The sequence below is a fragment of the Cyanistes caeruleus genome, chromosome 6 (genome assembly GCF_971803275.1).
Source record: "Cyanistes caeruleus chromosome 6, bCyaCae1.hap1.1, whole genome shotgun sequence".
Lineage (NCBI taxonomy): Eukaryota > Metazoa > Chordata > Aves > Passeriformes > Paridae > Cyanistes > Cyanistes caeruleus.
The window spans coordinates 46,432,747-46,449,473 of NC_141706.1; the positions used below are offsets into that span (position 1 = coordinate 46,432,747).

A 16,727-nucleotide genomic window follows, 5' to 3' on the forward strand; every position below is an offset into this window, starting at 1 on the left:
GATACAAGGTCTGCAAGTGGTCTGAAATGGTAAAGATCTCTTCCTCAGACCCTGTTCAGAAATATCCTCAGCCAAGTGAACAGCTGTGGGCAGGGTTTGCTGCAATACTGATTTGTGGAAAGAAACATCTGTGATTGGGTAGCTGAAGCTATGTCCTAAATGATGTTCTACTGTAGACTCCCAATTACAGTTGAAGCACAGCCTGGACATTTAACTTGGAAACTTCTGGAATCTGATGTAATTTCTGTCAAAGGAGATTTTGCTATGGAATTACTAATGTCTAAAAAGATATGAAGTATCTTTCTGCAATAATGTAGAATTAATTGGACACTCTTACGTTGGATATTGATGAGATAAAGATTTTTCTCCCTTGCCACGCATCTACTCACCCCTATATAAATGCCATATACATGTGACTGAGGAGTCAGAGCAGCCTCATTTTTTTCACTTCTGAGGCTTTTTATGTTTGTGGTGTTCTGCAAAAGGTGAAACACACGTAAATCAAAATGCAGGCCCATGCCTGTCATGCAGGCACAGAGTGCTGGATTTCTTCACCTTTAAATAGCTCCTTCGCTGAGTCCAACTGCTCTCGTCTCACTTGTTGACCAGGTCCTGCTTCAGTGATCTCCTTTTTTGCAACCTGAGTGCCCCGTGGAGGTGAAGGACACAGCCTGAGCTGGCTTCATCAGTCAGCAGAACAAATGGGCTTGCTCTGCCGAACATCGGGCCATCTCGGATTCCACCTCTTTTATAGAGATGAGTGATGAAGAGGGGCTCGTTCCGCTTTGCCGCTGTATTAATACACATCAGGGGCCAGCTCCCGGCACTAAATCACGCTACTGCATACATCTGTTATCGGACTCCTCACCAGTGTGATGAACAAGACTGCAGATAGAGGCTTCCTCGTGTCATTCTTTATAGGATTTTCCTAAAAGAATAAATAGCTCAAATCTCTGCCAACACTATCCCCTGTCATTGTGATGAATTTAGCTTCTTTCTTAAACATGCAGCTACAAATCTTCCCCTGTCGTCTCACCCCCCCACCATCCACAGAAAGTTTTGAGTTGAATTTGGCTGAAATCAGAAGATGCTTATAAAAGGCAGATGAAATGTGGGTGCTATTTCCTTCCTCAGTGCAGGAATGAGTAAAGGCACCTAGATATAATGTTTATTTGGAAACCAAGCAACTAAATTTATTCCATGTCTTCTCGCATACTTTCATGCAGAGACCCTTGCATGAACATCAAAAAACTGCATTACTGTAGAAGTGCCTTGCATCTCTGTTGTATTCCTGTAGTGTTAAAATTCTGGTATTAATACTGCTCTCTGAGGCTAACTGGCCTAAATACCATAACTGAGCTGTTGAGAACAACAGAAAGTGGGCAGAAAATTCAAAATTAATTTGCACTTCAGGAAGTGACTTTTATCAAAATTAAGTTGGGAAAACATGCAAATATTCAGAGTGAACTGAAAATTCATGTTTTCCACACTATGCAAACAAACAGTTTGAGCCCTAAAGCATGAGGCCTTCACCAGATGAGAACAAAAATCTGGCTGGTGTAGTTTGGCAGTAGAATAAGGAAATCTGGAGGAAGTTAAGGCTGACTACTGGATTAGACCAGAGATTTGTCCAACTCAGTGACCAACAGCCAGTGCCTAGGGAGGAAGGAGGTCTTTGGTGATAAAGGTCCTCTGACCTTTCAGTGATCTGATTCGAAGGCAAGGATAGTGTCCTTGTGTTTAGTTACTTTCCACTGCAGACTAGAATCTAGTCTAGAATGTAGTCTTGGAATAATACCTCCAGTGGCACAGTAGAGCTTCTCACAGTCTGAGAAATATGGCATGAAATAGCTTCTCATGGAAGCTATTCTCTAGTTTGAAAGGAATCTGATGAAGACTGTCACGTCTGTCTTCATTTTGTCAGAATAGGCCACAAGTACAGATGGTTGTGCAATAAACGGTGAACAACTACTTTTTTTTTCTTATGATAAACCTGTCATAGTCCAAAAGAAGCATCTTTACACTGATGTTTTTAATGTTTATATGGTTCAATCCTCTATGTATGTAGCAGTGCACATGGTAACTGGCATCCTAATCAGTTATTATGATGAGTCTGGGGTAAAAATCTGCATAAATAAATTTTTGTCTGTCTTGGCAAGTATTCACACTTAGCCTGTAAAAAAGGTGACAGCAGCCTGTGAAACCGCTTATTTGAGAACAATCTGATGAGTAATAGCAATTTGGTGAATTTTCCCTCTCCTATTTCTTGCTAATTATTCACTCTTTGTCATACCTAGAAACAAGAAGCTGGTTTCAGTCCTTTTCTTTTTTTCGTTTTATAAGGAAAGATGAAGAGCCTGAGTGGGGAGGCTGCTAGCAAGGGGTACATAGTCTAGTATTGGTAGTGATTGTGAGTTTAAGGACTGACTTAATTGTTGGGGTTTTTTCATGTCTCGTATGACCTTCAGATGGAGGAAGATGATGGGCTAGATGTAAAATGACAAGGTACTTTTATCAGCTGTGTTGTAGCTGTATGGGAATGACTCACTGTTTTGGATGTACAGAATGTGGAATCTCAAGCACTGAACCAACTTTTTATTTAAACTTCAAAGCAATCTGTCCTCTAGTTGAGGCTTGCTGTGACCTCTTTATCCACTACAGAGCAGCAGATGCAACTTGTAATTACAACACACAAACAACTATTATTTGTTGTGAGACTACAATGAAGAAATGTGTTTTGTATTGAAGTAGTTACTTGTTAAAAATATTCTGTTTGCCCCAAAGACTCCTATGGCAATTACTCTTCTTTACCTGGCCCTGTTCTGCTTGTGAGGACTGAGTGATTCAGAGTGCTGAGAATTGGAGTAAACTCTCATATCTCTAGGTTTTTGACAATCCTGGAAATTTGGGTGACTGTTGGGTTGAACTATGGATCTGCAAATCTCTCTGGCTATTATAGCCTGTCCCATTTTGAAGCAGTGGTTGTATTGAGAAAATGAGAAGGGATTTCAACCTAGTTTGGCAAGTAGCTTCTTGTCATAATATGCTGATTTACCATGTTGGTTATATGTGGAGGTTCATGGTACTGCCCTTACTGGGAGTAAGTGAGTGAGGAGAGGTATATTTTCCTCTTTAGATGAGCTTAGCAACCTGAAATTTTCCACATCTTCTACTTGAAAGTCTCAAGTAGAGAGTTAATTGAGTCTTTGCAAAGAGTCCAAGTTATTTTGAGATGAGTGATTGTGAATTGATTCACTTTAAATATGGGGCAGCGAAAACTTTTGATTTTCAGCAGGAGCTCTGACTAAGGAAACCAGTTAGTGGACTGGGAACTTAGAGTTTTGAATATGTGAATCATTAGAGCAAAATCATTAATGCTATCAAGAATCTCTGTTTCAAAGGAATTTGGATGGAGAACTTCTAGAAATTTAATAAATAATACCATTATAAATTAAATTATATATATGAGGGATTTGCCATGAAGTCAGTTGTTCAAATTCTTTTTATTGCCCTTTCTTACTGTCTTCCTCTGTTTCCCCTTTCCTGCAATTTTATATTCCAGCAACTTTATCTGTCCACATGGATGCAGCAGAGTCAGAGCTACCAGCAACAACGCCATCCTTGAGATCCCAGAACTCTGAGTGGACTGGGAAAACACCAGCAGCTGAGAAATCTACTATTGCTGCCTCCAGTAACTTTTTTAAAATGCCACCAGAGAAGAGCCCTGGATACAGCTAAAAGGAAGCATTGTAACTGTAAAAGCTTGCTCGATTTTGGAAGTGTTTGATTCTGGTGTTTGTCTGCACTAAACATCTTGTTTGGCAGTAGTGGTATCTTCAGTATTGGTGTGTGATGCGTGCCATCATCCAGGCTGGTCTGTGTGCCTCACACACCTAAGTCATGTTTGTGAATCTATGCTTAAGAAAAGGTAATCAGTGTTGGGACTGCAGTGGCTTTTAGAAAGTTTCCTGCTATCACTGTATTTATTAAGAATTCATCTCTTTTCCTGATTCCAGCTCATATGTAATGGGTCATGTACAGGTTCTTTTGGGTTTTTAGCTGTTTATCCACCCCCTGGACATGTTACTTGTTTGTGTATTTGGCATTTTCAGGGTGGAAGTCCCACTGCCATTCAGGGAGGCAGGAGTCTCCCTCTGCTTGCTTCCTGGCCAGAAGGATTTCTTGGCTGGGGAATGAGGAGGGAATTGAAAAACACATTGAAAAATGAAACCTGAATCCTGTATTAGCAGAATGTTTTCTGGCCATGTGCTAATGGACTCAAATCATGTTGCTTCTGGAAAAGCAAATATGGTGCTTGTCTATGTAGAAATTGCCATTAGCTCACAGGCAGCATTTGTCCGTTAGACCTTTTCCTTCTCCCTTGTTCTGAATGTCTTCAGTCTTGTGTATTGCATGTTCATTCCTAAACCTCCTACTGGATAAGGATTTGGGAGAGCTACTTGGATGTAAATGTGCAAGCTGGTGTCCTGGATAGAAACCGAGATCCTTGAATATTGTTGCAGTATGGTAGAAGATTACACAAAACATCCGTATCTCAGTGTTTAAATTAAAAAATGTCTGTTAGTGTTTCTAAAGGATGCTTGTTGAAGTTAACATGCCATTGAACAAAAAAGCCATTTAAAGTGTCACCTGAGGTCAGAGCGTTATGGGTATAGATCAGACTCCTTCTGTATCATGCTCTCTCTCCCTTCAAAAGTACTGTCTGCTATACCTACTGGAGGTGTCTCCACCTGCTGATGACTGCACATTACACTGCAGTGCACACTGAAGAGATTCTCTTCATAGAACTTCCACTTGGTCTGCTGTTACCTTCTGTGTTGCAGAATATATGGACAAGGGTTTCTTCTCTCTAATAACTGTGGAGCTTATCTTGGACATATGTTTTCAGAATATGTACCTGTATAGTATGTGCCAAGGAACAAGTGGCCTCACAGCTTCTTAAATCCTTTAAAAACAGGATCTATTTGTATGAATAGAACTTTTTGCTTTCCTTGTGTGGAGCTTTCAGACAGGACAGTTTAAACTTGTAAAATCTATTGATTGTGGCTATGCATCTAGTTCTCTTAATCAGATAGTAAAATTTGCTTGATTTTAGTGATTTTGCAGTGTTCTGCTCTCCTACGAATCAAGTGATTGAGGGACAGATTTTATTGGGGGAACATGAAGCAGTGATTTATATTAACTGTGTATTAAAATGGGAAATGGTCATAATATACATGAAACAAACTGAATGACTTGCTAAATCATGATTGACAAATATAGTTATACTATATGTGCACACTAATGTATGATCCGCTAATACCTACTTATTCTTGGGGAGACATCCAAATTGGATTTATATTTTGCATCACAAGCAAACTGTCAGATCTGTCACTATAAATCCTTCTCAAAACTCTTTTTTATTCTTTTTTATTTTTTTTTTTATTTGGGTGGTACATTTTAGAAGTAATTAGAACAGGGAAACCCTTCTTACCTTAATGAAGGAATACAGAAGTCCATTTGAATTACAGGACAAGCTGTAGCAGTTTGTGAAGGAAGAAGTGTTCCTGTTTTAAAATTGTCATAGCTTGGTCTTACTTGTAGCTATTTTGAACAGTGGTGCCTAAGGGGTAACACAGGAAATTTCAGCACTGGAGGGCCTGTAATGTAAAACATCTGAAGAGAAGGTAAACCTGCAGAGCAGTGTCTAATACTCATGAGTACAGTGAATGGGAAAGGTGGTCACGTTCTCCTGACAACTTGCAGATAAAAATTAGGATTTGAAGCCTTGTAATCTAAACTGCATGCTGCTCCAATGATAGGATCCCTAAAAGAGCATTTGTGAAATTGAGTGGTTTTGATCTCATGGAGTATCCTCTACCACCTCTCTTAGTTTGAGTCTATTCAACAGACTTACTCAGAATACTGATCAGTCAGCTAAAAGTTTATATTTTACGCACTGTATTCCCTTTTAAAAATCAATTGTGATATATCTTGCTACATTCTGAGTATTGTCCAAAGTAGTTTTTTTCTCTTCTGTGATGTCAGGATGCTTTAAAAACTTTTTCAAGAAAGGTCTTAGGGAATCAAGAGCCTTTTTCTCATTGTGGTGTTGGAGGGGTGGGTTGCAATGCATCATGTGATTTTTCTCAGGGGGCAAGGAAAGAGAATTTGTCAGATTTTCCTATTGAGGTCAGTAGCATCTGGTTAAGCCCTTACTTAGGTTGTAAGCTCCTAGGAGGTATTTCTTGCCTTTTAAGGCTGATTGTACCCATGGCTGTAGTGCAGAGCAACTGTGGCAGGACTTGTCTTGACAAGCCACACTTCCTGCCATGGCAACTTTCTGGATGTTCCAGGAGACTCCAACTATTGCAGCTGTCCTGTCTTTCCTATTTCTAGGTTAGACTCCATTTACAAGGTAGTCAGATTCTCAACCAAATTTGATTGTCCTGAGTGGTAGGCCAGCTAAATGGATCATGTATCGTGTTACTCCAGGGTATTTATCAAAACATATCTTCAGATTATCTCATATTTAGTAACTTGATACAGATTTTAATATCTACAGTATTTTTAGATGAATAAAGTAAGTCCATTGTTTTGCCTCTTTTTTTCATTTAAGGCAGATTTTTTAGAACTCACTCTGCTCACACAGAGAGAGTTCACAGTGTGGATGCTATTACTTCCCATGTGGATTACTTGAGTAAAAAGGAGTAATAGCATGCTTTGATTCGGTAGCTGTGCTTCTGTGAAGGTGGTCCAGTGTGTGATTATTGCTTCAAAGACACACAGCTCACTAATATTCCACTTCTTGTCCACCAGGACTCCCTAGTCTTTTTTCAGTTTTGTTTTCTCTCCAGTTGTCACTCTCCTTGTCCTTATGGGACACTTCAACTTCTCAGACAGGACCTGGGAATACCATACTACTGTGACAAACAAATCTGGAAATTCATGAAGTATTTTGAAGATAATTTGTAGTCACAAGCACTCAGTGAGCCAACTAGGAAGGTTCCTCTCTTAAACCTGTTATTTATTAATAAAGAAGGATTTTTGAGAGATATGTTAGGTGGCTGCTTTTGCCACAGGATCATGAAATGGGTAATTTTAAAAATTCTGATTTTATGAGGAAAATGGTCAGCAAAGTTGCTACCCTGAATTTCAGCAGAGCTAACTTCAGGTGGCTCAATCAGCTAGTTATTAGTGTGCTATTCCTTGAGTGCTGGTCAGTTTTTAGGAATCACTTTGTAAAAGCACAAGAGCAGGTGATCTCTCTGTTGAAAGTCAAACAAGCCATGCAGAAGACCAGCTTAACTGAACAGGGAACACCTCTTGAATCTCAGAAAGGGAGATAGTATGATCTCTGGTAGCAAGGTGAAGCTTCACAGAAAAATTACAGAGCTGTAGTTCACATCTGCAGGGAGAAGATATGAAAGACCAAAACTTAATTTAGAGTTGAAACTGGCCAGTGTTGTGTCAGACAAGCAAGGTTTTCTGAAGTACATAAATAGCAAAAGGAGGTCTAAGGAAAACATTGGACTAATATTTGTTGTAAATGATCACATTACAAATTGGAGTAAAAAAAGTGGGGCCATTCAGTTCTGGTTTTTTTGCCTTGGTCTCTTATAATACTGACAGACCTTGGGCTGCCCTGTCTTCTGATTTGGAGGACCATTACTGTGGGAATAATGATTTTCTGTTTGTGTATATGGAGATTGTAAGGGACCAGTTGAATGTTTGTAAGTCTGTGAGGCCAGGTGGGCTTCATCCCAGTGTACTGAAGGAGCTAGTTGTTGTAGCATGACCTCTCTCAATCCCTACCAAAGGTTTTGGGAGTCTGGGAAAGGTCCATGTTGACAAGAAGCTACTCAGCATTATTCTAGTATAGAAGAAGGGCACGAAGCAAGAAACACAGACCTGCTAGTCTAGCCCCAGTACCTGGAAAAATTATAGAGGATATCATACTGGTGCTACTGAAAGGCATTTAAAGTCCTTTAAATGATAGAATCATAGGATATCCTGAGTTGGAAGGGACCCACAAGGATCATCAAGTCCAATAAAAAAAGGTCTGGTGGGTGTTGTGGTGGTTGGCGGCTGTCTTGGGCATAGTGACCATGAAATGTTAGAGTTTTCAATACTGGTTGACGTAAGGAAGGGCACCAGCAGAACTGCCACCATGGACTTCCAGTGGGCAGACTTTGGCCTGTTCAGGAGATTGACAGAATTCGTTGGGAGTCAGTCCTGAAGGGCAAAGCAATCTAGGAAGGCTGGATGTACTTTAAAAGGGAATTCTTAAATATATTCCAGAGCAGCACCATCTTAGTTCTTCTTTGGATACTCTCTAATAGCTTTATGTCCTTCCTATATTGTGACACCCCAAACTGCCCACAGGACTCGAAGTGAGATTGCACCAGAGTGGAGCAGGATAATCCCCTCCTTTGACTGGATCATGATGTAGTTTTAAAACAGAGCAAATAATAAATGGCAAGTTGGTGAAAGCTGGAAGGCATATCCTGTGGGAATTGGTGAAGGAATTTGGTTTCGTCTGGTTTGGAGAAAAGGAGACTGCACTCTACAGTTTCCTGAGGGGGGGAAAGTGAAGGTAGAGGCGCTGGTCCCTTCACCCTGGTATGTAGTCACAGGGCACATGGGAATGGTTCAGAGCTGTGCCAAGGGAGATTCAGACTTGACATTTGGAAACACTTGTATACATCTTCCATACAGAGAGGGTGGTCAAACACTGGAGCAGGCTTCCTAGAGAGATGGTTGATGCCCCAGGCCTGTAGGGGTTTAAGAGACATTTGGACAAAGCCCTTATTTTAATTTCTTTTCAGTCCTGAAACGGTCAGTCAGTTGCACTAGTTATTAATTTTAGGTCCCTTCCAATTGAATTATTTTATTTTAATCATTAACTTCATGATGTTTCTGTCTTTTCATTCCTCCAATCTGTCCAAGTCCCTCTTGGTGGTACTCCCACCCTCCAGCATATCAGTGGCTCCCTTCCTGAACATGCCATTATTTCTGATTTTGTTGGGAGTATTTTCTGTCTTTTTCCACTGGGTCACTAATGATTTCTGAACACTATCAATCCCAGTATTGTCTTCTGAGGCATGCTTTTCATAAATGGCCACCATGCAGATCTCAAAACATTGATTGCTTAACCTGGCCAGTTTCTCTCTGATCTTTCTTGCTGGATGCTGTCCAGTCTGTACCTCCCCCATCTGGCTTTGAGGGTGCTGTGAGAAACTGCTTCAAGAGGCTTATTGAAGTCAATGGAGACATCACTTACTGCCCTCTGTGCATCCTCAGAGCCTATCATTCCATCATAGAAGACAGGTTCATAGGCTTGATTTTCCATCATTTAATGTCTGTTTGTTCCTAGTCATCTCTTTGTCCTTTGGGTGCCTAGAAGTGGCTTCCAAAACTTGCTTCATAAAGCTGCAGGGGACTGAGGTAGGGCTGACTAGCCTCTCACTCTACCAATACTCCTTCCTGTCTTTTTAAAAAGGTGATGTATATATACTTGTCTCTGAAGACCTCATGCAATTGCAACTGGTTTTCTTAGGTGGCAGTGGCCAATCTCAAAATTACATACTTCTGTATATAGGGGGAAGATGGACATTCTGTGAAAGAGAAACCAAGAGCTGAGAGAAGTACATTTTCTAGTTGTTCTTTGCATATTTCCAGCAGTTCCAGTGAGCTCTAGCCAGGCTTAATGCCCAGTTTGGTTGGTACTGGAGAGGACTGAATTAAAATAATGTAGTTTCTGTCCTGATGGATTTTTTATGATTTTAAGGTACAGTAACAAATGAAGAAAGCAGCAAAACAGGAGCTGGAGAGAAACTTGTTACAGGCTGGGACTAGTGCTACTGAATGATAGATTAGCTTTGTGATTGTGGTATGCAGAGGTGTGTCTTGCCAGCATCACTCTTGAATAATGACATTGAGTAGGTTAGTGCTGTCCTTCAAACTGCAGGTGCTCTTGCTGTTATTTTGTGGATGTTGCAGAGACCTGCTTAGTGGGCAGAGGATGAGAAGGGAAATTGTAGGAAGGACAAGAAGAAGCATGATGGAGTGCCTCTTCTATTGTAACCCCTTCTGTACTGAAGAAGGGAGATGCTACAAAACGCAGTATGTGTGCTTAGATATTGGGAAGAAATTATATCAAATCTATAAGAACTTTTCTTTGTTGTCTTGAGGAACAGTTTGTAACCAGAGTTTTTCACTAAAAGTGAAGGATGCTACATTTGTTCAGAAAATGTGTTTTAATAGTCTGTTAGGAGACTATCAAAGGAAGATGAACTTCTGTTTTCATTGTTACCCTTAATTTCTGTGTCTTTGTTTCCTGTATTCTGTTCCAGTTTGTGTTTTGTGACTGTGACATCCTTTTGTACCATCAAATGCAGGAAAAATACTTTACAGTAACGCTTCCTAAGGCATAAAGCATAAGAGGACACTTTCTATATAGGAGGTAAAACAAGATTATCTTAGGCCATTAACTTTACCCAGTACAGAAGGCTTGAACTCATCACAGAGGACCTAATGCCTTAATTATACCAAGGCATCTCTTTTTTAAGAAAGTGAATAGTGCCACAGGCAAGTTCAGGGAGACTAAACTGGCACTGTTGCCTCAAGAACCAGGTGTGGCTGGGCCTCAGTCACATGACATAAAATACAGATTTACATTGTGGAGACAGAAGGAATTTTCAACATCCTTCTCAGCTTTAATGTGACTAGGATGCCTTCCCAACTGCAAACATAGCTGTCACTGTGAGTCCAGCAAGTTGAAAAGATGTGCTCACTGGCATACTATAAAGAGAATTCTTGTACTGACTTAAAGAATTGGTAAAACTGGAAAATGGACTGGTACAGCCTGTTATATCAGAGAAAGATGCAAAATACACTTGCAGAAAATAATTAGGAAAAGTATTGCTGAGCCCTATGTGTTATAAGCACAGTATTCAATGTCCTAAAGCAGAAATGCCAGTACTGTGAAGATCGTCAGTGTTTTGCAAAGCTGCCCTCTTGTCCTTGTAACCTCTGAAGGAAATGGGATGAACAGCATGAAAAAGGCTGTACTGTGTCAGACTAAAAGTCTGCTTGTCTTGGTAGTCTGTCTCTCACAGTTTGGATATCTGGGGGGTACTGTAAAGATGAAGCAGTAATATAGTGATACTTTTTTTTAGTGTTCTCTTAGCCCAGTGACGTACACGAGATGTACAAACTTTCTTCAAGGCTCGAGAAAACATTTTTGAACTTTTGATTATAGTATTTATCCTGCAACTGGATTCAAATATATTTTTACAAGGACACATCCTGATGATGAAAACATCAAGTAAGGATTAGCATATCTTTGTTTGTAATCAATTTTCTTATTAATTACCCTCTTTATAAGTAAATAGCATCTTCTCTTGGAATACTTTTTTTTTCCTAATATCAGCATCCTGACATTGTTTCTTACAATGCTTTTTTTTTTCAGCAAGGTTGAAAAGTCTTGTTCTTTCTTTACGATGAGGCTTTTTTGACATGTATTTGTATGCCCAATCAACAAGTCCTATGTAACCCACTAACCCATATAAATCATTTCTCATAAGCTTCATACTGTAAAACTTGTCATTTAACCTTTAATTGTGCTCCTGCATGAAAATGCCTGGTATTCCACATCCATATGCATTCAGTTCTAGTGTCTACACTTAAAGTATTTTTCAGAGTCACGGAGTAACTGTTAGGAGTCACTTACACTTCCTATAGAGTGTTCTAAAACTGCTATTCAGGCTTCATATATTCATATATCCAAATATGCTGCTAGTCTTTGCTGCCCAAACACTGCTGTCACACTACCATAGGAGGTGATGTTCAGGCAGTTGGGTCTGAACCTGAAGTTCTTACCACTGCTTTGCAATGTACAAGGTCCTAGAAAGTAAGATTATTTTTTTTTTTTTTAATTCAGAAATTTATTGCATTTCCTCTGGCAATGTTATAGCACAATTTTGTACCAATCATATTTATAACTGTCAGTACTCGAGAGCTCGATTTGTTTAGTTTTATCAGAAGAGGATAAGAGAGTGTCATGCCTGTGTGGTAGAAAACCTTTTATGGTGTTGGAAATACTAAATAATAAACCATCTTTTGTCTTGCAGATGGGCATAAAAATGAACTTGGAGCTAAAGCCTAGGTTGCCTAGATTGGTGCATGTGAGATTTCATTGCTGGAGGCCTTTCTAAGAGAGCCATGATCTGAGACTGGTCTGGCCTGACCAGAGCCCTCGGGCACTGCTGAAGTCCTTGAATTTTCCCTCAGGTTTTGACAACACCAGACAGTGAGCCAAAGCTACTATCAATTGCATTTTAGCTTCCTCCTGCTGTCAAAGAGGGCTCTCCTAGAGATAGCTCACAAACACACCTACTCAAAGTCTGTGAAGAGCTACCTTGTGCATGTCCCATATATTTTATGAGGTCATAAGATCTAGCTGTTTGATAGGGGTTGGACTCTGGGTTCTTGTGACTCTATTTTAAGGTTAACATGTAAATAAGAAGGATTCCTGCTTGTATTCCTCTGTTTTAAATAAGATGTGTATTCTCTGAATGAGGCTCTTGCAGAATCTCTGTTCTGATTATAGAAACTGGAAATAAATCAATATATGAAAGAAGTGTTTTATCTGATATAAAGCGAACTGAGTTGAGAGTGGGGGAAGAGAGGTTTTGCTGACATCTGACTAGATTTACAGTATTGGGCTCTCCATTAATCTGCATGCTTCCTTGACCATTTCCGTAAGTATAAAGTATAAACTGTGATCTGAAGGTCTGTAGGGAGTTACTATGCTTTTCTTGCTTTGAATTGCAAACTTGAGTGAAGGATTTGGGGTAATTTATCATGTCTGTTCTTTGGAGTTTTTTTGTAATGATTTTGTTTCCCAGTTTGTCAGGACATTGTCTTTAGACAAGAGAGATACTCCCTGTTTGGAATTGGAAACAATTCTAGAGTTTCTTAAATAGTCTTTCATTTCTAAGCCACTGCTTCAGATCTGCCCAGTCCCAAATGGGATGTCATTTAAATGGGCAAGTAAGTTTCAACTGATAGTTTCATGTATATCAATTCATTTTGCCAACACTAACATCCATTCAAGTAGATTTGCTATGTATTAATGGAGAACTTCTCACATATAAATAAAAGGTATTTCAGTTCTGGGGTACAAGCTTTGTTCTCTACTGGCATCGAACAATTTCCCAGTAAGAACAGATACTTAGTTTTTTAATGAAATGTTTTTTAGGGTTTCAAAGTGGTAAACTACATTAATTTAATTCATTTTTAGTGGGGGAGTGACAGGTGTCTAAATATGAGAATGTGGGCAGATCTTAGGAGTTGCTGCAATAGGGCAGATGTATCACACAGAGTTCTCAAAACACGCTTTAAAAATTTTACCTGGAGATTGGAGAATTGTACCTAAAGATTGGAGAAATCTTCCTCTGAGAAGTATCATAGCTCACAGACTGCCTGCAGGTGCAGTGATGGCAGACCGGTGTTTCTGATAAACTAATGCCAGCACTGACACTGATGTTTCCCTAGTAATTTTGACACCAGCTTCCTGAGAGGTTCACCAGTGTTGCCTTAGGGCTCTTCATCCTGCTTCACAAAATAATTTGCAGGTGGTTTGACTCACCTAGCCTTCCTCCATGAGGAAACACATGTTCCCATTTTGAGCCAGACACTCCTACTGCTGAATGTTGTATGGTGAGTGAAAGAAGTCATATGTTTTCTTTCTTGGCCATCCAGTGAACAGTAAGGGCAGCTTTTGTGAATCTTTTATCCCTTTCTGGTCCTTTCAGATACTGTGGAGACAGGAAGGAGAGAATAAGACATGCAGGGTTTGATTCCTGGGTGGGGAGCGAGGGCCATGAGGTGTGGCTGTTGGCCTGCACTCAAACAATGCAGGGGCTACCTGGGGAAGGTGACATTTCACCGTCCTCCCCACACTGATAGGCTGCATGACATCTGCTTACATATGTATTTAGACATTTAAACAAGAATCTTCTTCAGCACCCCCACCCACCTCTCAAGTAACAAAGGAACCAGAATATTTGTGCTCTGATGCCAAGGCTGCAATTTGAGTGGCCCATGTTGCTGTAATCAGTGCCCTTCTGCATGTACAGTGCAATGCAATCAGGCATTTGGCATGATTTGTTGTTGGGTTTGAGGGTTGCCTGTCTCTGCCTTTCCATTTGCCCCCTTTCACATCCAGACTCCACTCTGAAGAGGAAAAAAGTAATTTCCTTGTTAGTATCTTCAGGGTACCTCCTGCTATGACAGCATGAATTTGTATGCTGAACATTTGGACGTTATTGTCACCCTTATTGTATAAGTGAGGAGTCTGAGACTGAAGCATAACCCAGGAGTTATCTCTGAATTTGAGGGGCCTAAGATGAGATACACAGACACTGGCAATTTTCAGAGATTGACTTTGTACCCTTTTACCTTTTTGTAAGTTCAAATCACATTTCCTACAAACTTTCTTAGCAGCTCTAAGTGGTCAGAGCTTCTGCGCGTCCAGCCACAATTACTGATGAGGTGAGGAGCACTGTCCTTATCGATGAAGTCTTTCATGACATGATTCATTGGTGTGCCTTCTCAGCTAAGAGAGGGATGGCAGCAGGCAGGCATCTCTCCAGGGCTGATGGTCAGTTGCTTTCATCATGCGAATCTGGAGAGCCTCCTGCTTTGTCCTTTCTGTCATTGAGTCAGACTTGTTTGTGCTCATCTCCTTGAGTTCTTGCCCTTCACCTCTCTGGAGGCATGCTCTTCAATGCTCTGTAGAGAGTTAGTCTCAAAACCAAAAAACTCTGTAATCATTTGATTTAGCATTATTGTAAAGTGTATGGACCAAGGGACAGCTTAGGATGGCAGAAAAGGGATTTCTTCCCCTTTGAGTATTTTTATCTGTAACCAGATATATGTATACCTGTGTGTGTATATACTTATTATTTATTTTTGAGCTAGGACTTCTTAGTATGCATTCACTTTGTATTGGAGTTTCCTTATAAAGGTATTTTAATTTCCCCAAATATGTTTTGTCCCTGGAAATACTATGAGTCCTGGACCTCAAAGGAATTGAAAGAACATTCCCAAATGCATAGTATCATTTACAATCTGCTGTGAAATAACTTGTCTACTGCATCTCAAGCAAGAGCAATAGGTAGGTGAAAACTTGCTGTGTAACACTCACACTTCACGCACACTTCATATACTTTTACCTGAACATCATAGGATGACATGAATTTTGACTCATTTCTTGCAGTGATATTTCAAGTATTGTCTCTTGATTCTTTTCTCTAAACTTCAAAGTAATGATTGTCTAGTGAAGTAAACCTGACTGTTGTTTAACAAATTATAGACTGCCTTCTAATTCCCAATTCAGCAAAGTTTTAAAATATTAGAAGTCTTAGTGTATATTTTGGGAATAATGCCCTTGGAACCAGAATCAGTCATCTGACTGAGCTGTATTGGAAAAAAGGAGAAGGGTACAAATAGAAAATGCTACTAGCTATTGTCTTTATTATCCCAAGTCTTGTTCTGTTCCCTGCATGGACTCTTGGTTTACAACTCACAGAGAAGTTAGTGCATCTTAAAAGACCAAAAAGACAAACACAAACAGCCTCCCTCTACAAACTTTCTTGTGTTTGTTTGTTAGATGTGGGTTGGCAGGCTCTGTTTGCAACTGAATACAAAGTGTATTTTCCTCATGTAAACAGATTCCATTAACCTGAAAGATGAAAAAATCAGAATGTTTGAATTTCCATTAATACCATTTTGGGACTGGACAGATAGCTGCAATTGTGATTTTCTTACCCTTGCAGTAAAGTACTGCAGTCCACATCATTCCTTGCTCACACATTACACTTCACACCTGTGCTAAGTGGGCATTTTCTGAGCAAAGTGCATTGTTTGCTCAACAGAAGGATAAAAGATGACACATGGTATGTTGCTGTACAACTTCTTCCTGCTAATCGCTGTGGATAAAGTGATGATGGTGCACTGCTATATGACTCAGAAGCAACTTTGCTGAAAACCACAATTTTATTTCAGGTAAGTCACATCCCATGTGTATGTATACTTAAATGTAACTGTGTATTTGTTCCTGGGAAGAACCCAAATGCTTGTCATAAATAATTGACAACTGGAAGCATCAGAACTGATCTGTTTAGAATATGTCTACTCTGTCATTCTGCAAGTACCTCGAGTATTTAGGATATGGATGAGTACAACTTCTACTGCTTGTCACTGAACTACTACTGCTGGTAATTGAAAATTGGAATACAGTGTTCCCTGGAGAGTTTGTCATGGAGCTCAAGAGGTTAATATGTAGTTATGTGATGATACTATAATTTTATATGCATCTGCAGATACTGCTAATAGACATTAAAGTGGGCATTTACATCCTTATTATGGGTCAGTACTTGATGCCATAATAAAAAAGTCACATCAGAAAAGTACAGGATAAAAATCTGATTATGCACATTTTGGAATGTAAATGGCTTTAAAATTCAAATTGTCACCTGGTGGGAGGATCAGGAAGGAGTCAGAACAAGGGCAAAGGGGCAAAGCTGTGAGACACAAGGGGCAAGATAAAGGAGGAAGAAGAGACAGGCAGGAGTAGGCCTTTGCTTGGGTAGTTTATATCCATATGAATACTATACCCCATTATTTAAGCCCTTCATGTCATCTCATTAAACATAAGC

General features: G+C 39.8%; 1 protein-coding gene across 50 annotated transcripts in view; it reads left to right on the forward strand.

The window, feature by feature from the left end:
* GPATCH2L (G-patch domain containing 2 like) overlaps positions 1-12,640 on the forward strand; it is a 40,739-nt gene extending 28,099 nt beyond the window's left edge. For 27 of the 50 annotated variants that reach the window (XM_086893395.1, XM_086893397.1, XM_086893426.1 and 24 more), the window contains one exon: positions 3,563-12,640. In XM_086893395.1, coding sequence (XP_086749521.1) covers positions 3,563-3,738 — 176 coding nt within the window. In that variant the 3' untranslated portion in view covers positions 3,739-12,640. Of the gene's footprint in view, positions 1-609 lie in introns of all 50 variants that reach the window. The other 23 variants (XM_086893412.1, XM_086893414.1, XM_086893434.1 and 20 more) reach the window with 4 other exon arrangements.
* The last annotated feature ends 4,087 nt before the right edge of the window (positions 12,641-16,727 follow it).